Consider the following 27,852-nt stretch of genomic DNA (forward strand, 5'->3'; position numbering starts at 1 on the left):
TTTTTCAATGACAGTTTACTTTCAATATTGTTTTGAATTGATTTCAGGTGTACAGCATAGTGGTTAGGCAATCATGTACTTTACAAAGTGTTCCCCCCAATGTTTCCAGTACCCACCTGGCATTATACATAGTTATTACAATATTGTTGATTATATTCCCTATGCTGTACCTTTACATCCCTGTGACTATTTGGTAACTACAAATTTGTACTTAATCCCTTCCTTTTTCACCCAGCCCTCCAACCCCTTCCCTTCTGGCAACCAAGGACTGTAGAATCTTGAAATAATTACACTTGGATTTGTCTTAGCTATTTAAGTCAAAAAACTTTATTTTCAGTTTCTTTTTAGACAAAGCTCTTATAAGAATCACAGATAAAGATCACACACAAATTAATTCCCCCCCTCAATCACAGAAATACAGATTCGGTAATTTTAAAATATCAATTTTTTGAAACTCAGATAGCTGGGAAAATGCTGTTGGGGCCTATCTCCGCTGTATTTCCCACCACGAGGAAAAGAGCCCTATTGTATTGAACATGCTTATTTCAGAAAATGGGCAGTAACTGGCTTTGAAGGAAAGTTGGTTGAGCGGATGTTGCAGTTCGAAGCCCCTCCTGCCCGTCCAGTGAGTGGACCCAGCACACATCCCCGAAGTGCTGGCTCTGAACAACTCATGTCTTCACCAGCCAGACCTCATTGCGACGTCCAATGGGTTTCATAGGCGGGTCGTACCCAGTGCAGAAGTAGATGTCACTCCGGTAGGTGGCTGTGCCCTCCAGGGCGGTGCGTAGCTGGGCGGCTTGGGCTATGTAGTCGGCTTCCTTGGCATAACCCCCAAACTGCCTGAGGGTACAAGAGCAAGAGACTGGTTAAGAAAGGACGTGGCCTCTGAGAGAGGGGGATCTTTCAAAAAAGGTCACTCACCACACTTATTATGACATTCACATTATGGTGGTGAGATTGTGAACTTCCTAGATGAGTAGATGTGAGCTTTCTGAGCCTCAGATCCTCATTTGTAAAATTGGGATATGTTTTCTTTTTTCTTCAAGGTCTTTATGAGCATTAAGTGCAATAATGGATGTGAAAAACTCTAACGCAGAGCCTGACACAGAGTAGTTCCATAGGAAACGTGAGCTTCCCCTTCCCTCTCTGAAATTACCAGAGAGGGCAGGCTGGCCTTCTGCCCCAAGGCACACCCTTTTCTCTAGCTCCCTCTACTGTCCAGCGGCTCCTCTTCTTGGCCTCTATCTCCAGCTGGGGAAGGAGGAAGGATCAAAGGGAGTCAGGGTGCAGCTGCCGCTAATGTTTCTCCCAGAGCAGAGTTTTCTAATGAGTGAGCACCCATGGCAGTGAGAGGTAGCAGCCAGCTTTGTTCAAAAACAGAGCTGCCAAAGGCAGGGACCTGAGGAAGTTTTGGAGGACTCCTTGGCAAGCTTTAAGCATGTCCAAAGAAAGAAATGGCTTCTAATAAATCCCTTCACCTGCTCAGATCATGAAAGCCTTCCTTTCCTAGTAAATAAAGAGACTTTCCCTAAATCAGGCTTTTCTCCTGATGGCAGAAGGTAGGAACAGGAAAGCAACAAAGCCTCTCTTTTCAAGATTATTATTCTCTCCTTACGTCATCTGCCTACGCTCCAAAATTCATCCTGTGGCCTCCCCTAAATATACCACTCTAAATCTGTGTTGCCCTAAGATCTTTATGAGAGTCAAATACATTCCCATTTCTAATGAACTTTATGACTCAGAAGTCTGAATCCACAACAGGCCAAGATTAGGCCAAATGCATTATTTTTGGTGGGGTTCTCTGACTCATGCTTTGCTCTTTTATAAGTGGTTAGTCATGCTCCACAAGCATTCAGCACGTTGATTACAGGGCTATTGACGTGAAAACACCCAGGATTTCATCTTTTAGAGATTGGTTATTATAATGTCTAGACAACAGCTACAGAACGTGGACAGAGCTGAGACCAATTTGGAATAGAGGAGGCTTGACTCTTCTAATATATCGAAGAAAAATTATGAGGCAGGAAGAAAGTTGAGCTCTAGCTTCATTGAGGCTCAAATGAGAGGAAACTGGATTAGTAGACAGAGGATGGACATGAAGGAAGTATTTTCCTGGCAATAAAAGCCTGCACTGAGGCTGAGAACCATCTGTCTGAAAATAATCAGATGCTGGATGTGGGAGCAGGTGTTGAATGTTCTCTGTAGCCCCTCTCATGCTGTGATACTAAATTGTTCTCTTGTGAAAATGGATGGTGTTGGGTCTTTAAGCTACTGGTTTTGGGAAACATCCAAAGGAGTGGTTCTCAACTATCTTCATTTGTCAGTTGGAGGCAAAATGGCTAGTCATGTGCTCAACTCCTACTTTGGCTACTTTCTAGCTCATGGGCTTGGGCAAATGCTTTAATTTCTCTAATCTTTGGTCTGTAATCTGTTAAATAGGGATGATAGCATCAATCTTTGAAGGTTGTTGTAAAGCTTAAAGGAGAAAAAACTATGCAAACTTCTCAGCCCAGTGCGTGTCACATAGTAAGCTCCTGTCACAGGAAAATGTAGCTATTATTGTTATTTCATAATTTGTTCAGAACAACCATTAGATTCCCTGACTCCAGAGGTGAGGGAAAGTAGTATATGAACACAGGAAGAAAGCCTATTAATAAAGAATAAACTCCATTAGCAATCTCACCTTCTCAGTTAGATTTAATCTCAAAATCCTGATTAATCTTATACACCTTCTTCCATTCCTCTTTCTTCTTCCTTTGATCATTTTCTTTACTCATTGCTTTCATAGCTCATGGTCTGAGTTACCTGATAGAATACAGGCTCCATGAAGGCAAGGATCTTTGTCACTTTTTGTTCACTGGTGTATCCCGAGCACCTAACACACTGCCTGACACATATTAGACTTCTTGTAGATGGAGCAATTCTGGGATAAACAATTGAAGTTACTGTCTTCGGGTTGATAGACCTCAAGCCTGTTTGCCTCCATGTTCACATACTCATATAATAAACACTGGAAGTATATATTGAGGGGACAGTAGAGGGAATTCAAACAGGAAACGTGTATTGACTGGGGATACATTGTGAAGGGTCTTGAATGCCATGCTAAGGACTTTGAACCCTACCCTAGATGCAAATGTAGACTTACAAAGGGGCAAATATGATCAGATTGTACTTTGGACTGATAACTTCTGGTGGCAGTGGAGGGATAGGAGAAATTAAGTCACTGGAGGCCAGGAATAGCCAACTATGAGACGACACAGGCCTGGACAAAGGCAAATTTGAAAGCTGCCTGGGTGGGTGGGGACTGGAGGGCTGGGAAGAGGAGAGTTGGGATGATCCAGGGCTTCCAGTTAAGCCTCTGGATGGATTGATGCCACTAGCCAGATTAGGGGTTCTAGGCTGAGCAGTCATTTTGGAAGGAGGGTTGGGAGGGTTAATAATTTGGTTTTTGGCATGCTGATATGAAGCTGCCACTGTGAAATACATTCATGCAATAATTATTGTGTACCTAAGCATGTGGCAGGCACTGGGAAAATCTCTTTAGATTTGGGAAAGAACTGGAGTCAGAGCTATTGATTTGGGAAATAGATGAGAGAAATGTGGGAGTCACCAATGAGGAGGTGCTAGTTATAATCGTGGTAAGGAGGGAGACCAGACATAGATGGTGAGCAAACAGAGAATGAGTAAGCTGCTTTTGGGAATCCTAGTCCCCAAGTGGTGGGAAGACTGAGGCCTTGGCCAAGGACCCTGAGAAGTTGTCTGAGAGGTACAAGGAGATTGGCAGAGAGTGATACAAAGAATGTCATCATTTGGGAATTTCCTAAATTCATTATTGGAAAGAACATCCCAACTGTTTATATTTACCCTCCGGTGGACTGAGATGCTGGTATAATGAGCATAAAAATTTCACTATTGCTTCATCCTGGGAGCCTTCTACTAGAAACAAGCAAAGCTAGGTGGGCTATGGAACAGATACTTGTGTTATCCTTTCTGCCAATCTAACCACGTCATAGAACTGCATGAATCAGCCAGAAGACCAAACCCTACCAGGCACATAACCCTGATAAATGGAGGAAGCCCAGCTCTGGCTGCCTCGTTTGTGTTCTGGGACAAGCTACCTCATTCCTCCCCGCCTCAGCTTCCAAGCTGTACTCAGAGGGTAACATCACAGTGCCCACAGCTCTCCAAGTTCACCAGCATGTATGAGTATGAGTTAAGGCATGCTCGTAAAGTGCCTTGAGCTCCTCAAAGGAAATAAACACGAAGTCTATACATTATTTTTGTAAGCCTATTAACAAGTCTCTAAGTCTCCATCTTCAAAGAAGCTCTCCCGGGGGGCACTGTATTTTATCTCATCCAGCATCAGAGCTCAGCATTCCTAACAAAGACTTTTGGTTACCATGGGAACCAAGGAGCTAACACCTGTCTTGGATTCCAGAAACACAAAAGACTTTTTGCCTTGACTAAAAAGGAATGGAAGAGTTGGAGGTGGAGTGCGGGGAGGAGATGATGCAGGCTCAAGGATGCAAAAAATCCTAATGTGTTGTCTTTCAAGGAGTGTCTGCTGCAGGCAGGCAGTGAGGAAGAAAGAAAAATAAAAATGACTCTGAGCCTGACCATCCAACTTGGTCTAAAACTTTTAACAATCAACAAGTCAACACAGATTTGTGGAGAGTCTGAAATGCATGTAGCTCTGTGCCAGACCAAAGAAGTGTAAGACTAGCAGCTGACAATCTCATGTTAACAGAAAGAGGCTTAACACCGTAAGACATGTCCTTCTATCAGGTTGAACCAAGCTTAGTGAGCTGAGCATCACTGAGCACAAAGCACAAGCTAGATACCACAGAGCTGAAAAGATGATAAAGACGTCTTCCTGCCCTTGCGATGTCTAACTGTAGCGGCTGGGACAGAGAGACATAAAGATGATACAGGGCAGAAGGCACTAGAATGGGAGGTTAAAGGCACAAACAGAATGACCTGAGGATGGGGAATAGAGAATCATCTGATTTTGAATACAAAGGTAAGGCACTATGAAAGATGAGATATTAAGCAACTATTATTGAGTATCTCTTCTTAATACTAGCAATGAAGGATATGATAAAAATTCCTGTCCTCCCAGAGCTTCCAATAAGCAGAGACTGGGGAGAACATTTGAGAGGAGCTGGGTGAGTGTAAGCGGAGGCATGGAAGTGAACATTTGTGTGTGTTTGGGGGGCTGTTGGGAAGTGGGGTGAGATGCTCTGAGATCAGGCGGACAGTGGAGGGGGGCTATGTGTGGAGGGCAGTAAATGCCACATCAAAGCATTTTTACTAGGCTTCCCTGCCGGGCCAAGCATTTGGGGACCTGATCCAAAGTTCACCCATTCCCCTACTCATGGCAAAGGAGCATTTTATGACTAGCTTCGCCTTTGGTCCCAGCCTTAATGTGTGCCTGGGTCAGAGGCAGGCCGAGGCCCACAATCAGAGCTGAGCAGCAGGGGGAAGTAGTGTGATCAGTCCTGTGCTTCCAGCTGGCCGTGATCAAAGGACACCTTAGAAAGGGCAGAGGTGGAAGAACTAGAAACAATCAGGAGGCCATGGTTGTAGTGTAGACAAGAGGTGATGAAGACCTGTGGCAGTGTGGATGAAAGGAAGGGCCAGCTAGGAGGTGACTAGAACTTGGCCAATAATTGGTGAAGGGGTCAGGGTGACATTTGCACAGGGTGGGTAGGAGGATGGAGGGGACCTTCAGTAAGATGGAGAACACCGGGGATCAGGTTTGGGGAGGAAAGCTGAGTTCCATCTCAGACATGTTGATTTGGAAGATGGCTGAGGAGGTTGATGTGGTGATACCTCCTGGTGAGCAGGAATATAAGGCTGGTGCTTGGGAGAAAACAATAAACTTGGGCTTATCACCCAGAAATGTCATCATATATAATAAAGAGGTAATATGCAAATTGACCCCCACACCCTCACAAGATGGCTGCCTATGACCAGGCCGGCAGAGGGGTTAGTGAGGGACGACCAAATGATTGAACAAGCAGGCTGTGTGGGGCGACCAGGCTGGCGGGGGGGGGGGCAGTTGGGGGCAACCAGGCTGGCGTGGGGGGGGGCAGTAAGAGGTGACCAGGCCAGCAGGGGTGGCAGTTAGGGGTGACCAAGTCGGCGGGGAGGGGGGTGGTGCAGTTGGGGGAAACCAGGCTGGTGGGGGGGGCAGTTGGGGGCAACCAGGCCAGTGGGGGGGGGGCAGTAAGGGGTGACCAGGCCAGCGGGGGGGGGGGGGAGTTAGGAGCAACCAGGCTGGCAAGGAGGGGGCAGTTGGGGGTGACCTGGCCGGCAGCGGGGGGCAGTTAGGGGCAATCAGGCTGGTACGCAGAGGCAGTGAGGGATGATTGGGCTGGCGGGGAGGGGGCATTTAGGGGCAACCCCCCCCATACACAAATTTCATGCACACGGGCCTCTAGTCATTTATAAAAGACTGGTGGGACAATTGACAGGTTGGGGGTAATAAATGATGATTAATTTAAATTTTAGGTGATTAGGTTTTAGAAATAGAATCTTATCATTGACAGCTCTCTTGGAGGTGAGGTAGGCTTATGTATCAGAGGTACTCAATAAACATTTGTCAAATTGAACCACATTCCCACCTAGTACAAATGTTACCTAGCATAATTGTCATATGTCTGTCCAGATGGTGCTTGAATTCCTCCAGGGCAAGGACTTCATTACCTCATCATCTGTCCATTTTACTGATAGATACCTTATGCCAGAATGTTTTCATTTTTGAATAGAAATATGCTTTCCTATAATTTCAATCCATAGATACCAGTTCTTATCTCTGAAACAACACAGTTCTGAAATATCTTGAGGCATTTGTTTCTTTTGTGATGTTTCCCCCACTTCAAGGAGCAGTTCCTTTGCTTGGGAGCTAACACAATTCCTGGTACAGAGTGAGTAAAAAATGAATATGTGATTTTTAAAAATAAACGAATGAATGAGTGTGTGAATGCCCTTGCCTTAGCCTTCATGATAAGTCTATGAATAATAAGACATTCAAGGGAGATGGACAGAGGTCAGGTTGGAGAGTTACTGATGAAAGGGCAACAAGTGATGTCATGGAAGGGGACTAAGATCTTTAGGGAAGAAGGAAAAATAGAGAAATGCAGAGAAGACAAGGACCAAAACCCTGGACCCTCACTACAATGCACCATACATCCTACTTTATAGCTCAGAAAGCCCAAAGTTATAAAACTCAATGATGAGAGTTGAGGTTTGAACTCAAGTGTATCTGCAGTAACTTGACCTTTTTGTTGTTAATTCTAAGAAAACTAATCTTAGAGGGAAGGGAAGTCAAGAAGTAGACAACATTTCCGGAGTGTTTACCTCACGTCTAACATTGTGTAGGCATTTTTAGGTATCACATTCCATCCTCACAACACTCCCATTTTACAGATGAGAAACTGACGTACACAGAGGCTCAATAACAAGCAAAAAGTTCTAGCTATTAAGTGGTAGAGCTGGGACTAGAGGACAGGTTGCTCTGACAATGATCTCCATGTGTCCAACCCTTTCCTTTATACCCAGACATACCATTAAAACCATGAAAGTTTCATTAACATGATCAGACCTCGGCTGCTGTTAGTCTCTCGTGAGAACCCAGTGCTGAAATGAGTAGAGGAGGCTGAGCTTGAACCTAAGTGGTCTTTACAGACCACAGAGGGAGGGCAGTGTGGTGGGATGTGGCCACTCATCTAAGTGTAAGGATAATTCTTTGGTCGTTTGTGAAAATGAAAAATATTCTGATAGTGTTATTTCTTCATAGCCTTGTATTCATTTTAAAAGCACTTGTAATGAATACTGTGAATAAATGTAGAATCCCTTTGTGGACATCCTTCACAAGGTCATAGAACAGGAGGACTGAATTCAGGACACAAGGCTTTCCTTTTAGAACGAATTTTGTCATCTCATGCACTCATTGTATATTTGAAATAGGGCTTTTACCATCTACTACCTCAATCACTCTGCCTTCCACCCTAAGGTACTATTAAATGCACATTTGACTGTGCAGCGACACCAAGTGGCTAGTTGAGGAATGTTTATATGCTAACTTAAGACTGTAGGTTAGGTTCAAAAAAATTCACTGAGCCAGGCTGCACACCATATTTGTTACTTTCATCTGTTTAGATCTCAGAGAATTAAAAGGAAACTTCCACAAACCTGGCTTTAATAGTACCTTTTAATAGATACCTTTTCCCACCATAAGGAACCAGGGTTCCTTAGCGTAATGGCTAATTCCAGCTGTAGAACAAGAAATGTCAAGGTGTGCTTGAAACATACCAGAGAGCAACACTACCTCACCTCTGGAGGCTGCTAAGGAATGGAATCATTATTCTGAAAACTGATTAACAAAGAGAAGGTATCAAGCTAAAGAGAAGGCATCTTGCTTTTTCTCTCCAACTCTATCTCACGGGAACTAAATAGTAGGTAAGGGGAAATTTTTCTTTATCAAAGGACTACAGCTAATGGAGAGGAAAAAATAGAGGATATTATCATTTTACAACCTCTGGTGAGACAAGGCATCTAGGTAAGAGTGAGCTCTATGACTAACATCACAAAAACAGAGGCAAGCAGATGTTATGAGCCAGTGATACAACACCGCCTATGAAATATCCTGGCAAAAACCTGAATCTAATCATGCCTCTAGTTCCAGCTACAAATTTACAGGCAATGCAGAGGACAGGGGGACATGTTAAAAAGCCACAGAAAGGCAACCAGCAGGATTCAGACTATGAAAAACAATAGGACAAATAATCAATGAACAGCAGGAAAAAATGAAAAGGTGTGGTGGTGAGAAAAGCTACAGATTAATAAAAATGTAAAAGGTGTACCAACCAATTGAAATGGATGGATCTTATTTGGGTCCAGATTTAAACAAACTAAAAACAAATGAGATATGGGAGCAATCTGAACGCTGGATGATTTATATTGTTATAACATTAATGAATGACTGCTAAAATTTTAGGAGTAATAAGTTAGTCTGATCATTTATTTAAGAGTCTTCAGCAGTCACACTGAAATATTGACAAATGAAATAATACAACATCTGGAACTCACCTAAAACTGACCCAGAGTAGGGGCTGGGTGGAAGTTGTGAAGGTACACATGACACAGAACTGGCCTTGAGTTAATTATTATTGAAGGTGAGTGATGGGTGCATAGGGTTTCATAATCTTGTTCCTGTTATCTTGTTATGAATTGGAGACTTTCCATACTAAAAAGTTAAAGACAAATGAAAAAAATCGTACCAACTCATTATCCTGGGTCTGGTCATACATATGATTAACAAGGGTGGGGCACATCCGGTCCTTGGGACGTATAAGGCCCACAAAATCATTTGGTTTGGCACTGCCAAGGCATTAGGGGTGAGTTAATTAAATGTTTGACCAAATATAGCAGGCTAGTTTCTAAGCTGATAATTTTGTATGGCCGACGAATGATGTTATAAATATCCAATGGCCCTTGGTAGGAAAAAGGTTCCTCACCCCTGAATTAGAAACTAGCCTTAGAGTCTAATGTGAACAAATTTAATCTTCAACCTCATTCCTTATGGAATAAGAAGGGAAAGAATTATTACGGAGACCTATTACAGGTCATAAACATTAAGTAACTTATAAATAGCATCTTAGTAAATACTGAAAGATACTCTTTAACAGTAATCCTATGAGGTAGATGATAGTATCAGTACTTAACAGATGGGGAAAGTAAGTCTTAAAAACTTCCCAAGCATCATCCCGGAATTCAAATTATATTAAAATATAACTGTTCATTATATTGCACCAGGTTGCCTCCCAAGACACAGGAAAGAGAATGGAGAAGAAGAGCAGGAACTAGGGTGAGTCAGCTGAGACACTTAGTGTGCAAGATTTAAGGAGGAACTCACTCTCAGGGCCAATCCTGTGCTTGGACAACTGTGAGAGTAAGTGCCTCCTTAAATCTTGCACCACAGGTGCCTCACTTCCCCACCCTAGTCCCTGCACTGGAAAGAAATTCTTTAATTAGAGTTTACTTTCTCTGCAGCCTCTATAGTGAAGGCTGGAGAGTGAATGAAGATTAGAGTGGAAGAGTTGGGGGTCTCCATTTACTGCTGCCCAGCTGTAGTACCCTCAGTGTCCTCTGGGGGGCCCTGGGTCTCCTGGACTAACTGCCCAGTTCAGCCACGCTCACAGTATCATTATGCATCGTCTACACTAGAGAGAAAACTGCACTCTAAGGTGTAGAGTTGGAGGCCCCCCTGCGAGTGGACTAAAACTGTCCAGTGCAAGATTAATTGTATATTTATTTTTCATGAGGTTGTTCTATGGTAACTAGTGGTGAAACTCCTGGTGTCTGCCTACACATGGTTGGGTGCCCATCACACTGTAGCATTTTAACAAATAGTCACTGATTATCTAGAAAATACTTGGTTTCTAAGGGGAGGTTGGAGTCCGAAGAATAAGAGCATGCAACCATTTGCACCTGTTATTCACTGCAGTCATGGGAACTTGGCCACAAAAGAGGGCCTGGAAACAGGTCACGGATGAAAATAGGATGCATGTGTGTTCTGCTCAAAGGACCACAGATCATGAACCACCAAGGAGGTGGCAGTCCAGCTCTGGCATATACTCCCTGCCCTCCCAGCATTTAGGGAAGTGTGAGGTAAAAATGAGGTATCCCAGCCTTATGCCTCCTATGTATTTATGACCCTAAACTACAGCTTGACTTAGCTTTTTTCTGAGTCTCCCAGAACCTTGTTGTGGTTAATGTTTAGCTTAAACTGAAAGGATATTCTCTATAGTCACGTCAACTTGTCAACTGAAAAAAGTGTTAATTCACATACAATGCATATGTTTGTGTGCTGTAGGCTGAGGAAATGGAAGTGAGAAATCATCTGGGCTCAGTATTTCTTAATTAATCAACAATATGAATTTAGAAAGTGAGACCAGGAAAGAATCCTATTTACAATTGCATCAAAAAGAATAAAATCTAGAAATAAATTTATCTAAGGAGGTGAAAGATCTGTACACTGAAAACTATAAGACATTAATTAAAGAAATTGAAGAATAAACAAATAAATGGAAAGATAATCCATGCTCATAGATTGTAATAATATCATTAAAATGTCCATACTACCCAAGCAATCTACAGATTAATGCAATCCCTTTCAAAATCCCAATTTTCACAGAAATGGAAAAACAATCTTAAAATTGATATGGAATCATAAAAGACCCTGAATAGCCAGAGAAATCTTGAAAAAAGAACAAAGCTGGAGGTATCACACATTTCCTGACTTCAAACGATATTACAAACCTATTGTAATCAAAACAATATGGTATTGGCATAAAAATAGATACATAGATCAATGAAATAAAATAGAGAACCCAGAACTAAATCCATGCATATATGGTCACCTAGTTTACAATAAAGGAGTAAAAAATATATAATGAGGATGGGATAGTTTCTTCAATAAATGATGTTGGGAAAACTGGACAGCCACATTACAAAAGATTGAAACTGGACCCCTATCTTACACCATATACAAAAATCAACTTAAAAATATTAAAGACTCGAACATAAGACCTGAAATGTAAAGTTTCTAGGAGAAAACACAGGTGATAAGCTTCTTGACATCAGTGTGGCAATGGTTATATTTGACAGCAAAAACGAAGGAAACAAAAGCAAAAATAGACAAGTGGGACTACATCAGGCTAAATAGCTTCTGCACAGCAAAAAAACAAAACAAAAACAAAAAACAACAACCCAAAACACAAAACCATCAACAAAATGAAAAGGCAACCTACCAAATGGGAGGAAATATTTGCAAATCTGATAAGGGGTTAATTTGGTAAGAGCCAAATCTGAGGAGAGGTTAAATCTGATAAGGGGCAAGTTTGAAAAGGAGTAATATTTGCAACTCTGATAAGGGGTTAATATCCAAATATAGGGTGTCCCCCAAAAATGTATATACAACTTTGAATAATGATAAAGGCAGTGTGTATTAAAATATATTTCATTTTCAAAACTGAGCTATCAGCTGTTAAAGTGTGTATACAATTTTTGGAACACATCAACACTAATAAAAGAGAAAAATGGTAATTGGCCTACGACGATACCCTTTTCATTGGCTAATCAGGGCTATATGCAAATTAACTGCCAAGATTGGCAGTTAACTGCCAACTAAGATTGGCAGTTAACTGTCAACAAGATGGCGGTTACTTTGCATATGTAGGCACAATGCAGGGAGGCGAAAGGGAAAGCAGGAAGAAGCCCCCTGCCACTGACAGTGATCGGAAACCCAGGGGGGAGCTAAGAGCTGGGGGGCAGGGCAAAGGCGGCCCTGGGGCCGCCTTTGCCCTGCCCCCCAGCCATGATCGGAGAATCAGGTGCCTTTTCCGCCCTGGCCAGTGATAGCAGGAAGTAGGTGTGGAGCCAGCGATGGGAGCTGGGCAAGGTCGAAGCTGGCAGTCCCAGGAGCTAGGGGCCCCTTGCCTGGGCCTAAAGCGAAGCCCACGATCGCGGGGCCGCTGCAGCTGTGGGTCCCCGCTGCCCGGGCCGGATGCCTCAGCCAGAGGCATCCTGCAGGGACAGGGGCGGAGCCCGCGTGATCGCGGCACCCCCCGCTGCCACTGCAGGTCCCCGCTGCCTGGGCCGGTCGCCTAGGCCAGAGGCGTCAGGCCTGGGCAAGGGGCCAATCCTGTGATTGGAGGGTGATGGGGGTCAACGCCTGAGGGCTCCCAGTATGTGAGAGGGGGCAGGCTGGGCTGAGGGACACTCCCCCCCCCCCACCCAGTGCACGAATTTCGTGCACCGGGCCTCTGGTATAAATATAAAACTCAATAGCAAAAAAGCCAATCGGATTAAAAAAAAAAAAGGCAGAGGATCTGAATAGACATTTTGCCAAAAAAGATATGCAAAAGGCCAAAAGGTATATAAAAAGGTGCTCAATATCACTAATCATCAGGGAAATACAAATTAAAGCCACAATGAGCTATGACCTCACACCTATTAGGATGGCTATTATCCAAAAGACAAGAAATAATAAGCATTGAGGATGTGAAGAAAAGGGAACTCTTGTGCACTGTTGGTGGGTATATAAATTGGTGCAGCCACTGTGGAAAATGGTATGGAGAGTCCTCCAAAAATTAAAAAAAGAACTTTTGCATGATCCAGCAATTCCATGTCTGAGTATATATCCCAAGGAAATAAAATTACTACCTTGAAGTGATATCTGAATCCCCATGTACAATGCAGCATTATTTATAATAGCCAAGATCTGGAAATAACCTAAGTATTCATCTGCTGATAAATGGATACAGAAGATATGATACATCTATAAAGTGGAATATTATTCAGCCACAAAAAGAAGAAAATCTTGCCATTTGTGACAACATGGGTGGATCTCGAGGGTATCATGCTAAATGAAATATGTCAGACAGAGAAAGACAAATACTGTATGATCTCACTTATATGTGGAATTAAAAAAAAAAAAGAACTCATAGATACACAGAACATATTGGTAGTTGTCAGATAGAGGGGAGGGGTGGAGAAATGGGCAAAGGTGGTGAAAAGGTACAAACTCCCAGCTGTAACATAAATTAGTTCCGGGGATGTAATGTACAGTAAGGTGACTACAGTTAACAATATGGTATTGAATATTTGAAAGTTACTAAGAGAGTAGGCCTTAAAAGTTCTCATTTCAAGAAAAAAAAATTCATAACTATGTCAGGTGATGGATGATAACTAAACTTATTGTGGTAATCATTTATCAAAGCATTATGTGTACACCTTAAAGTAATACAATGTTATATGTCAATTATATCTCAGTAGAGCTGGAAAAAATATAAGTGTAATGCGAATGCTCAAGCACACCCTTAGATGCTAAAAATGGTCTCCTTACGTGGAATAGACAGTGATGCTTTCCCTCTCCTCGATTTTAATGCTGTTGTCACTGGGAACGGGCGGGTCGCTCTGAAACTGGTTTGGAATCCGGAACCAGACTTTGATTTTCTTCTGTAGGGAGCCATCGTCACTGGGGAACACGGCGAAGGAAATGGGGACCGTCATCCCCATCCCAATTCCTGCAAACAGAAAAGCCCACGGAGTGAGGTGGGACTGAGAGACAGGACTTGCTCAGGCCTGTGAAAATCTGCTAGGCTCCTTCTCCTTCCATGACAATATTTTCTGGTCACGAATTGATAATAAACACTTGCGGCATTAAAAAAAATATGGTGGGCACACTTCATACACACAAAAGACCTCCAATTTGCATATATTGGAAGTAGGGGGTGTAGTAATTCAACTCTCTTAGAAAAAATTATTTAGTAATATATATCAAAACCGTAAATATTATCAGCACTTCATTACTTCCTATCTAAATGTCAATTTTAAGGAAATACCCAAAATACGGAAAAGGCTATTAGTAATAGGATATTCATTGCAGCAGAGTTTATAATTGTGAGAAACTGGGAGCCATATAAATAGGCTCAAAATAGGAATATGTCCGAATAAACTGTAGGCACATGATGCAGTACAATGTAGCTAGTAATAATTATGCTTACGAAGACTATTTCACAACAGTGGAAAAACAGTGATGCAATAAGTAACAGAAGCAGGATATACGATTACACAAACATTACGATTATATTTTAAAAGCCTATTATAGAGCCCTAAAGAAATACATTCAAAAGACAACAATGATTATACTAGAAAAGATGGATGAGGGGGGCTGTTTTGTGATTTTTCTTTAATGAGTTTTATAATTTTTACACATATTTTATTATAAAATATTTTATGCTAATGTTAAGAAGAAAAATATTTCTTCTTGACCTCCTATGGGTCAGCTTATTGTTCAAAGCCTGATTACTGTGGTCCTAGTAAATGTAGCTAAGGTTAATACCAGTTTCTAGCCTTGTAAGCGATCAGCTTGAGAACTACCCTAAAAATTAACAATGCCATCTCTTTTTTCACCTTGCTTTCTGACCCATTATAAGTTTTCAATGATTCCAAAATATAGTCGAAATTAGAGAGTTTAAGAGTTAAATTCATATTTAAATGTGGTTTACATGCTAACAGGTACACGGAAACGTCAGGCCTATCATTTTAAAGTAGGGAGGTAGCCCATACAACTGCCCAGTCTTTAGGAGTGGGACAGATTTAGAATCCTCAGGCCCTTCCATTGTCAGGGATCTGCCATAGTCATCACTCGCTGACTCTCAGGACCCCTCAAACTCTGAACTACAGGGGCTGACTGGAGATTTCCATTCTTGGAGTTAAGATCTCAAGTCAGAGGCTGACCCTCTCTTTGTGGCTTGACTTACCGTGGGCACACTTCACTGAGTTCACCAATCCAAAGACATGATAAGCACTGTACGATTAAAAAACAACCACAAACCACCCTGGCTGGCTCAGTTTGTTGAACATCGTCCAGTGCATGGAAAGGTGGCTGGTTTGATTTTGGTCAGGGTACATGGCCAGGTTATGGGCTCAATCTCTGGCAGGGGTGTATGTGGGCGGCAACTGGTCAATGTTTCTCTCCTCCCTTTCTCTCTCTCAAAATCAATAAAAAAAATTTAAAAAACCAAACAAACCAAACAACCTAAAACAGGTATATACAGAATGAGGGGTTGGCTGGGCAGAGGTCAGTGCAGCAAGTTCACATGTCACTGAAACAGGTAGTGACAGGTGCACTGTGGCCCCTTCCTGTGTTTCCCACGAATGAAGTGAAGACCATGCCAGGCTCGCCTCTGAGACCAAAGCCACATCCTTCAGGGGCACTCACCCTTGTCATTGGTGCCTCCCACATACTTCATAACTTTGGGCATTGCTTCCCGTAGAGCCTCATCCACCGGCTTATCTGTCACTTCCACTGTGGCAAACTTCCCGCCTTCACAGGTCCTTTCCTCATAGGTCACTTCTTCCTAGAGACAGAGAATACACAGTGCTTACGAGGTAGATGAGAGCAACCTGTGATGACTTTTAGAAACAGAAATAATCCAGTTACAGGAGGCACGAGCTGCTAAGGAACTTTCCATAACAAGCCTGGGTATGTCCACAGGGTAGAAGAAACAGCCTGAATATAAAGGGCCATGAGAAATAGACTCTGGGATTTCTTACGATGTAGAGACAGCAGAAAAAACTTCATGCAATCAGTATTCTTAGAGAGGTAAGAGAAGACACTGCTTCCAACATCACCCAGGAACATCTCCAGAATGCTGTAAAAATAGAATGTTCAGAGGTCAAAGAGCCCTTGGAAATGAAAAATACAACAGAAATTGAAAAATTCTGTAGAAAGGTTGGATGATTACATTGAAGGAAATCTTACAATGGAGAAACAAGTTCTCACTGCAGAAAGCTAGCAGGATCTTTACTTCTTTTATTCATTCAGCTAACAACTACAGAACATTGACTATGTGCTGAGCACTGTGCCAGGTGCTACAAAACAGAAATAAAAGATATGATTTCTGACCTCATGAGAGGCATGGTCTAATAGAAGTAGCCAGGAAACAGGTTATAACACGATGACATGTTTAAGGGGAGAGGAGTGTAAGGGCAGTGTGGGAACACAGAAGAGAGTTACTTAGGTTAGTTTAGGGGGCATGGGTGTGTGTGTTTATGTGTCTGGGTAGGTTATGCTGACTTTGAGGTGCTTACAGATCATCCCACTGGACATTCAGTCACTGCTGCATTGATTCATTGAGTAAACATTTATTGAAAACCTCCACCAGGTGCTACATATTTTAGAGTTCAATATGACAGAGGCAGACTAGTTGGGTGGTGAGAAGAATTACATAATTGTTATACAATGTCGTAAATGCTCGGATAGTTTAGGGAGGGCAATTCCAGACAGTAGGCACCACAGGGTGAAAGAGAAGAGTTAAAGAACAGTGTGTTGATGGTGATGAATACAGGTGGTTCTTTGTGGCTGGAGCATGACTGTCCAGCAGGGCAGGGCAAGAGAGGAAGCCAGAGGTCTGGCTGGGGCTGGAACCTGAAGAACTTGTAGGCTGTCATGGGGAGTTGGGTTTGTGACTATCAGTCCAGTGATGGTGATCTGACAGCAAGTCAGTTTCATCTACCCCAAATTAGTTCAACTGATTTTGTGTGATCTAAATATGGAATTTTGCAAGTGTGTCTGAATCTTGAGCTCTAGGGAACGGTATAGGTGATCTGTGCTCTTAGCCTGTTCCCCAGGAAGGCTGCCAAGGAAGCAATCCAGTTTGGTGCAGAGGGTCAAGGGCCCCATTAAAAGTCTACCATCCTTTAAGGCTTAACTCAACCTCTTCTTCCTAAGTGATCCTTCCTTCCTATGAACTCCAAAGGCAGATAACTCTAGAACTGGAAGGGCCCTTCCATATCTGTCCGTTCACCTGCCTCCTGCTATAAATGAGCAAACTGTCCACTGTGCAGCTGAACACACAGGTCTGGAGCTCAGCAGGCGACTGGCATAGGGATAGGAATTTGGGAGTCATCAGCATACAGTGTAACTAACGCTGTGATGAGGATGAGCTTGCCCAGAGAACATTTATGGAACATTTTATATAAATCCAATCATGTTCATTAATCGCCTGTCCACAAGCCCTCATTCACCAAGTTCTTATGGTCCAGGGGCCACCTAGCTTCTACCTGCCTTGCCAGCTACACCCAGAGCACCTCTTCATTGGCCTTCTGCTATCTCTTTAAATGCCAAGGTCATTCCTGCCTCAGGGCCTCTGTATCTGTTGCTTCCTCTGCCTGGAGTATTTGTTCCTGTCTCTGCCCCTACTCATCTAAAAGTCACTTCCTCGGAGAAGATCCTTATTAAAAACAGCTTCCCAATGATATTTTTATAGGCCATTGTACTTTCACAAATTGTAATTATAACTGAATGATAATGTTTTTAACCTCTGCCTGCAACCATAAGCCAGCCTCACGGGGTCAGGGGATTGTCTGTCTTGTTTATCACTGTATCTCTTAACACTTAAGTACTACGTCTACGTCTTGCACATAGTAGGCAGGCTATTTGTGGGAAAGAAGGCTGTGGAGTGAAATCTGGTTTTTACTCTAATGACAAGGGATACAATAGGCATAGCTGGGTGGAGAGATGAGAACCTTGTGTAGTTATATTTATCCTAAAGAGAAGGTGGTTACAATGTCTTAAGGTGGTTCTATGGCAGCTATTTCCTGTTTTCACAGCCTCTGTGTCCCTAACCTCTCACTGGAATCACTGGATCTCTGAGAAAATTTAGGCTTGAGAAATTGACATTATAAAAGTATTTTAGTTCATCAAGGAGCTGAATTTAAGTAGAGTTCTCTCTATTTTTGCAGAAAATAAAGCAGCTAAGTTAATACAGTTAACACATTTGATTTTTTCAAGTCTAATATCTGTAAGTGCATTTCCTTGTTACTTGACACATGAGAACAGTCCTTCTCCACCCTGTATTCAGCTAGCTCATGCTCCCAATTGTTACTAGATGAGGATTTTGGCCTGTGGCCACAAACACCAATTTTCAACATTCATTGGGAACCCTGGTCAAGTTCAAGTCCCAGACAGAGGCCTTACAAGAATGCTTCTTGGCATGGGATTTGCAAGGTCCTCTGTAGGGTCAGTTTTTTCCCTTGTCACATGCTGATTTTGGAAGATAACTTTCTCATTATATGAAAATATCAATCATCATTATCATCATCATCATCAACAACAACATCAACCTAACTGAGTACTGTCTGTGTGTCAGGCATTACTTTAAACATTTTACCTGGATTCATTCATTCAATCCCCCCAGCAACCCTGTGAAGAAGTTAGTTTTTTTTAATCTTTATTTTCAGATGAAACAGGAACACAAGAGGTTAATGTGCCCAAGTTATAGTGGACAAGTGGTAGAGCCAGGATTCAAACCCCAGGCAGTTGGGTCCCAACCAGTGTGCGTCCAACTAGACACAAATCCAATAAAGATGTCAGTTATTAATATCAGTCTGCTCTGAGCATCCACAAGGCCCACCCAACCCAACACAGAGACCATGTGTCCTCCCCCCGCCCCTCCCTGAGCAATGCAGAAGGCACATGATAAGGTCTGCAGCAGCCTGGGCCTCCCCTATGGGTGCATGGAATCAGTCTTGAACATCTGGTGAGCCCAAACCCAAGTTACACGGGACACATCATGTGCCACCCATGTGCCCAGGAGAGTAGACAACAGTTTCTCACTCAGACTCTTTCCAGGGTAAGAGATAATTTCAGGGAGAGGCTCTTTCCAAAATAATAATACCCTGGAGATATATATATATATATATATATATGTATATATATATATATATATATATATATGAATATGTATGACAGGCTTACAAGTATCTAAACATTTAATTGTTACACATATATTATCATTCTCATAATTGTGGAATTTTAGTATTCAGAGTGGTTGAGAGGTTAAGTAACTTTCCTATAAAATTACCTGTAAAATTAAGAGGAAGCTAACAGTTACCACCCCCCACCAAATGTTAGGTAGTGTGTTGAACAACTTATAATTGGTTATCTCATTTAAATTTCAAAACAATCTTATATGACATTATTTTCTCTCAGAATTAGCTTTAGAGAGGTTAAGAAAGTTGCCTGTGACCTCACAGCTAGTAAGAGTGGAAATGAGGCCAAAACCGGTTTGGCTCAGTGGATAGAGCGTCAGCCTGCGGACTGAAAGGTCCCAGGTTCGATTCCGGTCAAGGGCATGTACCTGGGTTGCAGGCACATCCCCAGTAGGAGATGTGCAGGAGGCAGCTGATCGATGTTTCTCTCTCATGATGTTTCTAACTCTCTATCTCTCTCCCTTCTTCTCTGTAAAAAATCAATAAAATATATATTTAAAAAAAAAGAGTGGAAATGAGGGTAAGTTCTGACATAATGATATTACCACCTTGGTAGGTGGTTTATAAAATATTTTCATGTTTTTTAAAATTTTAATATTTATAGTAACTCTGGAATCAGATGGGAAGGGCATTTGTATACTTATTCTACAACTACAGAACCTGAGGTTTGTTCAGGTTAAATGATTTGCTTTGGCCTGGTGACAATATCCCATATGGCCCCAGATACCCATCAGATGCTGAGGGAAGATGCTTATCAGGCAGCTGCTTTTATCCCTAGAGGCATCAAATCAGGGGCAGGTGATGCTGTATCAATAAACGTCGAACAGGAAGCAGAAGCTACTAGAGTATTTTTAACAGAGGCATCTTAATTCAAGGACTTGATTTCACAGATAATAAAGGACTGCGATACCTAACAGTGGACAGTAAGGCAACCCAGAGGTCCGTAAGCGCCTTAGTAGAGGTAGAAGGAGGATTATCTGTTACCTGAGTTCAGGTACCTGGATCACTTGGTGGAAGCTAGAACCATGGTGACTTGTCTAGCAAGAGCCACAGAGAAGCACCTTGTGCCAGAAATATGACAGGGTGGACAAGGAGAGGGAGAAATACCTTGGCTTCTCCCTTCCTCAGGCCCTCTTATCTCCTGCTAGTGCCTCCCACTGGGCGAACCTCAATGGGAGAGAGCAGACACTGCAGCGTGGGAAACAGCCCACAGGGGTCAGTTCCCACTCCAGGTGCAGGCACAGAGAGCGGAACAGGAAATGGGGGGTGAGGAAGGGATCTGAGGGCAAACAGGCAGCAGTCCAGCCCAGACCACCAGCCTGCATTTGCACTGTCTGTTAACCCAAACAGACCAAGTGAGCCAGACTCCACCACAGAGAGAAAAGCTCTCTGAGAGCTGATGGTAACATGTGGATTCCTCAAGTGTCAGAGCCAAAAGGGACCCTAGAGATCATTAGGCTGAGGTCACAGGCATTTGAATGTGCCCCTTGTTCAGGGCTAAACTGCTCATCCTGTAGCCGAGGAAACAAATACAGATAGGTGAAGTGACAGCTATGGCTGCTTGGAGAATCCAGAATCCAGTGAGGGCTTTTGTGTGATGATCACTGTAGTAGGCACCAGAACTGGGCCCCCAGACAATACAGTCCTTTAACAAATGAGGCGCTGAATTGGAAGCTGAGTATACAGCCATTAAGTGCACAAAGTACCTGTCAGCAAGGAAAGGATAATCTAGTGGCAGACTCCTTGTTTTGAGGGGGCCGTCCAATTTGCCTGTATTCGCAGTGATGTCAGTCTCAGGGGAACACAGCAATTATGCCCTGCTCACTCCTCCTGTATTCTAGGCACCCAACTCTGGGAGTCCCACGGGCCAGCAGCTGTTTTACTGGGCCTTTGCACACGCACTCTCTCTTTTCTGTGCACTCTTGCACATTCCCGAGGCCCAGCTGACCACACTTCCTCCCCAAGGCTCACCCTCACCCCCAGGCGGAATGATTGCTTCTCCCCTGTGCTCGGGCCTTGCACATTTACCTCTATCTTGTTCTTAAGGGTGTATCTTAAGGACAGCAGTATTTCAGTCCTTTTGGCCACGGAGGGTTTCTCAGCAAATCCAAGTTCACGATGTTTAAATGCATTCAACAGGCGCTGTCCACCTCGCCGAGCTGGGATTCTCCCCGCCAATCAACCTCGCCTGTGCGTGTCCCCTCCTCAGCAGAGCCCTGAGCCCCGCTGCACCGGACCTCCCCCTTCCCCCCTTTCCAGTCCAAGTGCTGGGCCATGGAGGGCCGTGCCCAAGGCAGAAGCCATAACGCACGATCCCGGGCACATTTCTGCCCCACTGGCCCCTCAGAACCCGCTCCAACCCCTTCCGGGTGCAAGGGGCGCAGCCCCCAGCAAGCCCTGCGGGCCTACCTTGCCCCCTTTGCTCAGGACCTGCCAAGGCCATGTCTCTACGCTCCCGAACAACGAGTTCCTGATCATGCCCAGCATGGTGTCGCCGCGGCAATCGGGACACCCGAGCGGACGTGGGCAACTCGGTGACCTGTGCAGACTAGCTCGGCAGCGCGTTCGGGGGCGGGAGGGCGGGGTGCCTCGGGCTCCGCCTGCGCCGGGTACAGCGCTTGGTCGGGCGGCCCGGTGCAGGGCGCCCTGGGCGGGGAAGAGGCGGGAAGAGCCGCGCTCCGCCTCTGCCTGGAATGCCTCCAGGTCCTGGGAAAGTCCCCCAGGCCGCCTCCTCTGCTGAGTCTGACTGGTTCGCGGGATGTCTGTCTGCAAGCTGATTGTCTCCCCGCTACCCCCCCCCCCCCCCCCCCGCCCCAAATGATTTAGGCAGGGGCGGTGTAGAACTTCCTACCTCTCCCGCCCCCTATCCTCTGTCCACCGCTGTGGCCTCTCTCATGTACCTGGGCGCCAAACTTGGAGGGCACCCCTCTCCTCTCCGACCCCCGCCCCCCCCCCCCCCCGCCCCAATTCCATTCCTTGCGTGCTTTTCTGAGCCTCCACCCTAAGGCTCGGTCCCGGGCCGGTACTGTGCCGTCCAGGTTCACAGTCTTGATTCTCCGCTCCCCGCCCCCGCCCCCCCTCCCCATCTAACTGCCACATCTCCACCCTCAGATACCCTTAGTTTGCCACTCTCCCCCCTAACCCCCCTTCTGGATGATTGAAAAAGCATCTTAACTAGCTCTCTACTTACCAGTATTTTCCCTCTAATCTGTTTTAATCACAGATTCTACATTAATTTTCCCAAGCATGGCTTTGCTCATTCACTCCTTCTATTCTAACCTTCTAACCAATGCCATTACCATTCATTGAGTGCCTACTCTCCCTGCCAAGTGTTTTGCAAATATTATTTCTACTCACACAACTAAACATAAATATTTTACTAGGGAGGAACCCGAAGCTCAAAATAATTAAGTGACTTTCCCAAGGTCAAAAACCAGTGTGTGGCTTGGCCAGGATTTGAGTCTCACTCTGTTGTCAATGTCCATCACGCTGTTATTACACCCTGTCACCCGACCTGCTACATGTCCACATATACCCTCTGTATATTCCTGACTCTGTGCCACACTGATGCCTCCATAGAACATCTTCCCCCTCTGATTCACCCCTTGAAGTCGGACTTCTCTGAAAATACAACTTTTATTGTGCCTCCAGGAAAACTGGGTCAGATCCTTCTGTCTGAACTTGTGCTATTTTGTTTATTCTTCTCACAGGCAGCTCTGAACCAATGCTGAGGGACTTCCTGCATCTGACGAGAGGGAACATTGAACTTGAGCCAGGCAGTGGGAATCAATAATGGTGATACTGATGACCTCTAGTTTTGTGGTAACAGATATTAACTTAATTAACTGCGTTATTTACTTTTTGACAAATAGATATTTGCTGATTGCTATAAATAAATGGCCATTTAATTATTTTATATTTTCTTGACTCTAAGATGTCATTGATTATAAGAGACACTGTATTTTATGTGCCACCAAGAAAGAAAACAAGTGCTACCACGTCAACTATGGCATTCAATTGATTTGCATCCAGAGACCTCAACGTGTGAACTGGCATACAGCTCACAATTCATGAGATTGTATGTTGCTTTGTAAGAGTTCCTGAGTATTTTTCCTGCTCACAGCCACATCGTCTCCTGTATAGACTAATCTCATAAAGGGCAAAGAACGTATTTTCCTTTAGCTTTGATCTCACTCGCCACTCCTAGGGGTTGCTTAATAACTGCGGAATGATTAACAAGACTTCTTGGTATTAGATCTAATTATCTATTTTAGTTACTGAACTAGGTACAGTGAAATGGCCTATTACTCAGCATAGTCAAGTAGCAAAAGCATTTGGGAATCAGAAGACATTGGGTCAGAAGAGCTGGGTTGCAATATGACTGTTCTACAACTGTGACTAGTGTCTTTTCTGCAAATTTCCTAACTTCGGCAGGCCTCATTTTCTACATCTGCAATATTGGGGTAATAAGGTCACCTCATAGTGCTGTTGGGATAATTAAAGGGCCTCAGGAACTTAAAAGCCCTCTCTACACTGTTAGGGGATGAACTCTCCCCACCTCTAAGGTCAAGTTGGTTCTGCTACCAAGAACTGAACCCAGCACAGATTACTAGATGTTTTTCTTTACCTAAAGACTTTGATATGTTGTGAAATACTTTCTTTTGCAATTTATTAGGTATTATGATTGAATAACGTTGAGTGTGTATGTGTACTGTGGACAAAAGAAATTGTATGTGTTGTTATGCAATGGTTTTACTAGTAAGAATAAAATGAGCCAGTAAGCATTGTAAGTGCTCTGCTTGGTTTATCTCATTTAGCCCTGACAGTAACCTTGGGAGGAAGATACTATTATTTCCCCAACGTTGTAGATTAGGAAATTGTGGCATAGAGAGGCTTGATTATCCAGCTAAGAGAAGACAGCCAATAATGGTGAGGGCAGGGTACAAAGGCAGGTATTATACGGCCAGTCATGTTGCTCTTCATGCTTCTCTAAGCACATAGGGCAGCGGGGCAGCAAGTATGAACCCAAACTCCCAAATCCCCAAATGCTGAAGAGGATGGGAAAGAAGACACTAGGGGACTTCACAGTTAATCAGAGCAATTGCTGCAACTGCTTGTAGTTGTTTCCCTGGAAATGATACCCAGGATGAGAGATTAGTTCAAGGCATCCCGGGTGAGAGGTGGGGGCTGTTATCTGCAGCAGAAGAACCTACTCGAAATATGGAGCTTGATGGACAGGGCACGCAGAAGCCGAGTACACCTTGCCTGAGAGTGAAGTAATGGAGGTAATAATATCTATGTGCAAAGCAGGACAAAGCAGACCCTATCAACAAAGTTGTATGCATGTTAAATAGTCTACTAAAAATTTACAAGGGCAGGAATGCAAGACCAGGGGCTATGGGAGGAGAGGCTGGTGAAGAAAGTGTTAAAGAGAGAGCGAAGTTAGCCGCTGAGAAAAGAGGAAGATTTTGAAGAAAGAGACTTCAGGGGGAAGGTTCCCTTCCTGATACGTGAGATGATTTTCCCTTTTGTCTGACTTTTTCCTCTAGAATGTACACATCATAAGAGGAGGGACCTTGATTAGTAATCTGTCTCCAGTATTTAGAATCATGCCAGCCCTAGCTGGTTTGGCTCAGTGGATAAAGCCTCGGCCTGCAGACTAAAGGGTCCCGGGTTCGATTCCAGTCAAGGGCACAAGCCCGAGTTGGGGGCTTGATCCCCAGTGGGGGGCATGCAAGAGGCAGCAGATCAATGATTCTCTCTCATCATTCTTTCTATCTCTCTTCCTCTCCCTTCCTCTCTGAAATCAATAAAAAATATATTTAACAAAAGAGAATCTGCCGAAACCGGTTTGGCTCAGTGGATAGAGCGTCGGCCTGCGGACTGAAGGGTCCCAGGTTCGATTCCGGTCAAGGGCATGTACCTGGGTTGCGGGCACATCCCCAGTGGGAGATGTGCAGGAGGCAGCTGATTGATGTTTCTCTCCCATCGATGTTTCTAACTCTCTATCTCTCTCCCTTCCTCTCTGTATAAAATCAATAAAATATATTTAAAAAAAAAAAAAAAAAAGAGAGAATCATGCCAGAAACATAAGCTCTCAATAAGCATTTGCTGAATGAATGAAAGTGGGATGGTGTGGGAGGGGCAGACTGTAGGAAGGGTGGCGACATGAACAGGGTTACTGGAGAGGTTGTGTGTGTGTGTGTGTTAGCGTGTAGGGTTCCGTCCTACACCAAATACATTTTTTTAGAAGGGAGAAGGAAATAATATGCAAAATATGCTTATATTTGAAACTTAGAGGCTGATCAGCAATTTTGGAGAAAAAGAGGAATCAAAAGAGAGGAACTTTATTATGTCCATAACTCAACTGTAATATCAGCTATTTCTTTTTGATGACAGAGTTTATATTAAAATTGCATCTAGAATGGTAGGAGGATCTAGTTTCCACTTACATCTTAGATCATAGCCCCAACTTTCTTTTCAGTTGGATTTTTCTGATGCTTTTGCCTTATTTTATTTTTAACTTTTTCTGAATTTGGGGCACACATATTTGAACTATGGACAAAGAATCCTACCTCTGCCCATATGTTCTTTAATGTACCCTGTATCTGAAATCACACTTTTCATTTGTAGAGATCCATCCATAAATGTATAATCAGTATCAGAGAAGTTTCCAAATTGATTTGTGACACACAAAGGTAACATAGGGTCAGGGTTTCTTTAGGGGTAGCATACTCCTCTCGACTCAGCTCCTACCGAGCAGTGAGAGATTCGTTTTCAAATGGTCAAAGCGATATTCAGTAGAAAATCTCTATTACATGTGCCCTTATACAGAACAGAGTTTCACTTTGTGATCTAATCTGAAAACTTTTTCTTTTAAAAGGCGAGTTTAATAATTTCACATTAATTCTATGTGTATATATGGTAGTTTCAAACAGCATTAACAGTTAGAAGTTAACTTCTAACAAGACTAATGTTTGGTCATAAAATCTTAAGTTATATTTTCTGTTTTCACAATTTATGGCATCTTTGTTTTTTGTGTGTTTCTTCTGTAAACACTAAAGTATTTGTGTTTTTGTACAAGTGGTTTCCTTTATAACTATGTTAATTATAGAATTAATGCTTATTAATTCCCTACAATGACCAATAATAAATTTAATATATTGGTTTTCCACCTACCTCTTTGAATTAGTGTGTTAGAGCTGCTGTAACAAAGTACCACAAACTGGGTGGCTTAAGCAACAGAAATTTATTGTCTTACTAGAGGCCCGGTGCACGAAATTCGTGCAGGGTGGGGGGGGGTTCCCCTCAGCCCAGCCTGCACCCTCTCCAATCCAGGACCCCTTGGCAGTCGGACATCCCTCTCACAATCCTGGACTGCTGGCTCCTAATCGCTCACCTGCCTGCCTGCCTGGTCGCCCCTAACTGCCACCCCTGCTGGCCTGATTGCCCCTCACTGCCTCTGCATGCTGGCCTGATCACCCCTAACTGCCTCCCCCCGCCCCCACCGGCCTGGTTGCCCCTCATGCCCCCCCTCTCCGCCAGCCTGGTTGTAGGTAGCCATCTTGTGAGGGCATGAGGGTTAATTTGCATATTATCTCTTTATTATATAGGATAAAGTTAGAGGCTAGAAGTTCAAGATCAAGGTGTTGGCAGGGTTGGTTCTTTCTTAGGATTGGGAGGAAAAGGTCTATTCTAGGCTTTTTTTCTAGTTTCTGGTGGTCTCAGACAAAAGAAGGAAGAATGAAGCAGAAAAGGAGGAAAAGATACCTGAGAACACCTCACTGAGTTGATCCCACTGTGGGGAGCTAGAGGTTAATCCTTCTTGGAATTCTTTGGGAAGCGATGTAGAGAGTGCATGTGAGAATTGTCTGCTTGAAAGGGAAGAAGGGAATATTTATCACTCACTCCCATTCTTGTATGAGGATTGGCCATGTGGTATTAACTTCCTTGCATTTCCAGTTTTTAGAAAAATTATTCGGTTCTTTTGTATCCGCTAAAGTTTAGGGTTTGTTTTTTAAAAAAATATATATTTTATTGATTTTTTTACAGAGAGGAAGGGAGAGGGATAGAGAGTTAGAAACATCAATGAGAGAGAAACATCAATCAGCTGCCTCCTGCACACCTCCTACTGGGGATGTGCCCGCAACCAAGGTACATACCCTTGACCGGAATTGAACCTGGGACCCTCAGTCCACAGGCCAACGCTCTATCCACTGAGCCAAACCTGTTAGGGCGGGTTGTTTTTTTAAAGTATTATAAACTTACAGACTTTATCATGTGTTATATGTTTTTATTGCAATCATTTTTCTTATTGATAATGTTCTATATTTGGCTATTGGGAGCCCTTTCACACTGTTTCAGTTTTGACCATTGCAAGCTTCTTCACATTGGTTCCTGTGACCTTTCAAAGTGACCCCAGTGGACTTCAATAGCGCCCTTGTTTCCTAGTATGAGTAGGTATTCCATCTTATTCCTGCTCACACAGGAACTCATCCATTT

At 43.5% G+C, this 27,852-nt stretch overlaps 1 protein-coding gene across 1 annotated transcript; it reads right to left on the reverse strand.

The window, feature by feature from the left end:
* Window positions 1-298: 298 nt before the first annotated feature.
* On the reverse strand, window positions 299-21,930 carry HEBP1 (heme binding protein 1). The gene is made up of 4 exons (XM_059682252.1): window positions 21,760-21,930; window positions 15,797-15,935; window positions 13,916-14,096; window positions 299-843 (listed from the first exon to the last, which is right to left on the reverse strand). Exons 1-4 carry the CDS (start codon window positions 21,835-21,837, stop codon window positions 672-674), a joined length of 570 nt encoding a protein of 189 aa, XP_059538235.1. The 5' UTR covers window positions 21,838-21,930; the 3' UTR covers window positions 299-671.
* Window positions 21,931-27,852: the final 5,922 nt, after the last annotated feature.

The sequence above is a fragment of the Myotis daubentonii genome, chromosome 2 (assembly GCF_963259705.1).
Source record: "Myotis daubentonii chromosome 2, mMyoDau2.1, whole genome shotgun sequence".
Taxonomy (NCBI): domain Eukaryota; kingdom Metazoa; phylum Chordata; class Mammalia; order Chiroptera; family Vespertilionidae; genus Myotis; species Myotis daubentonii.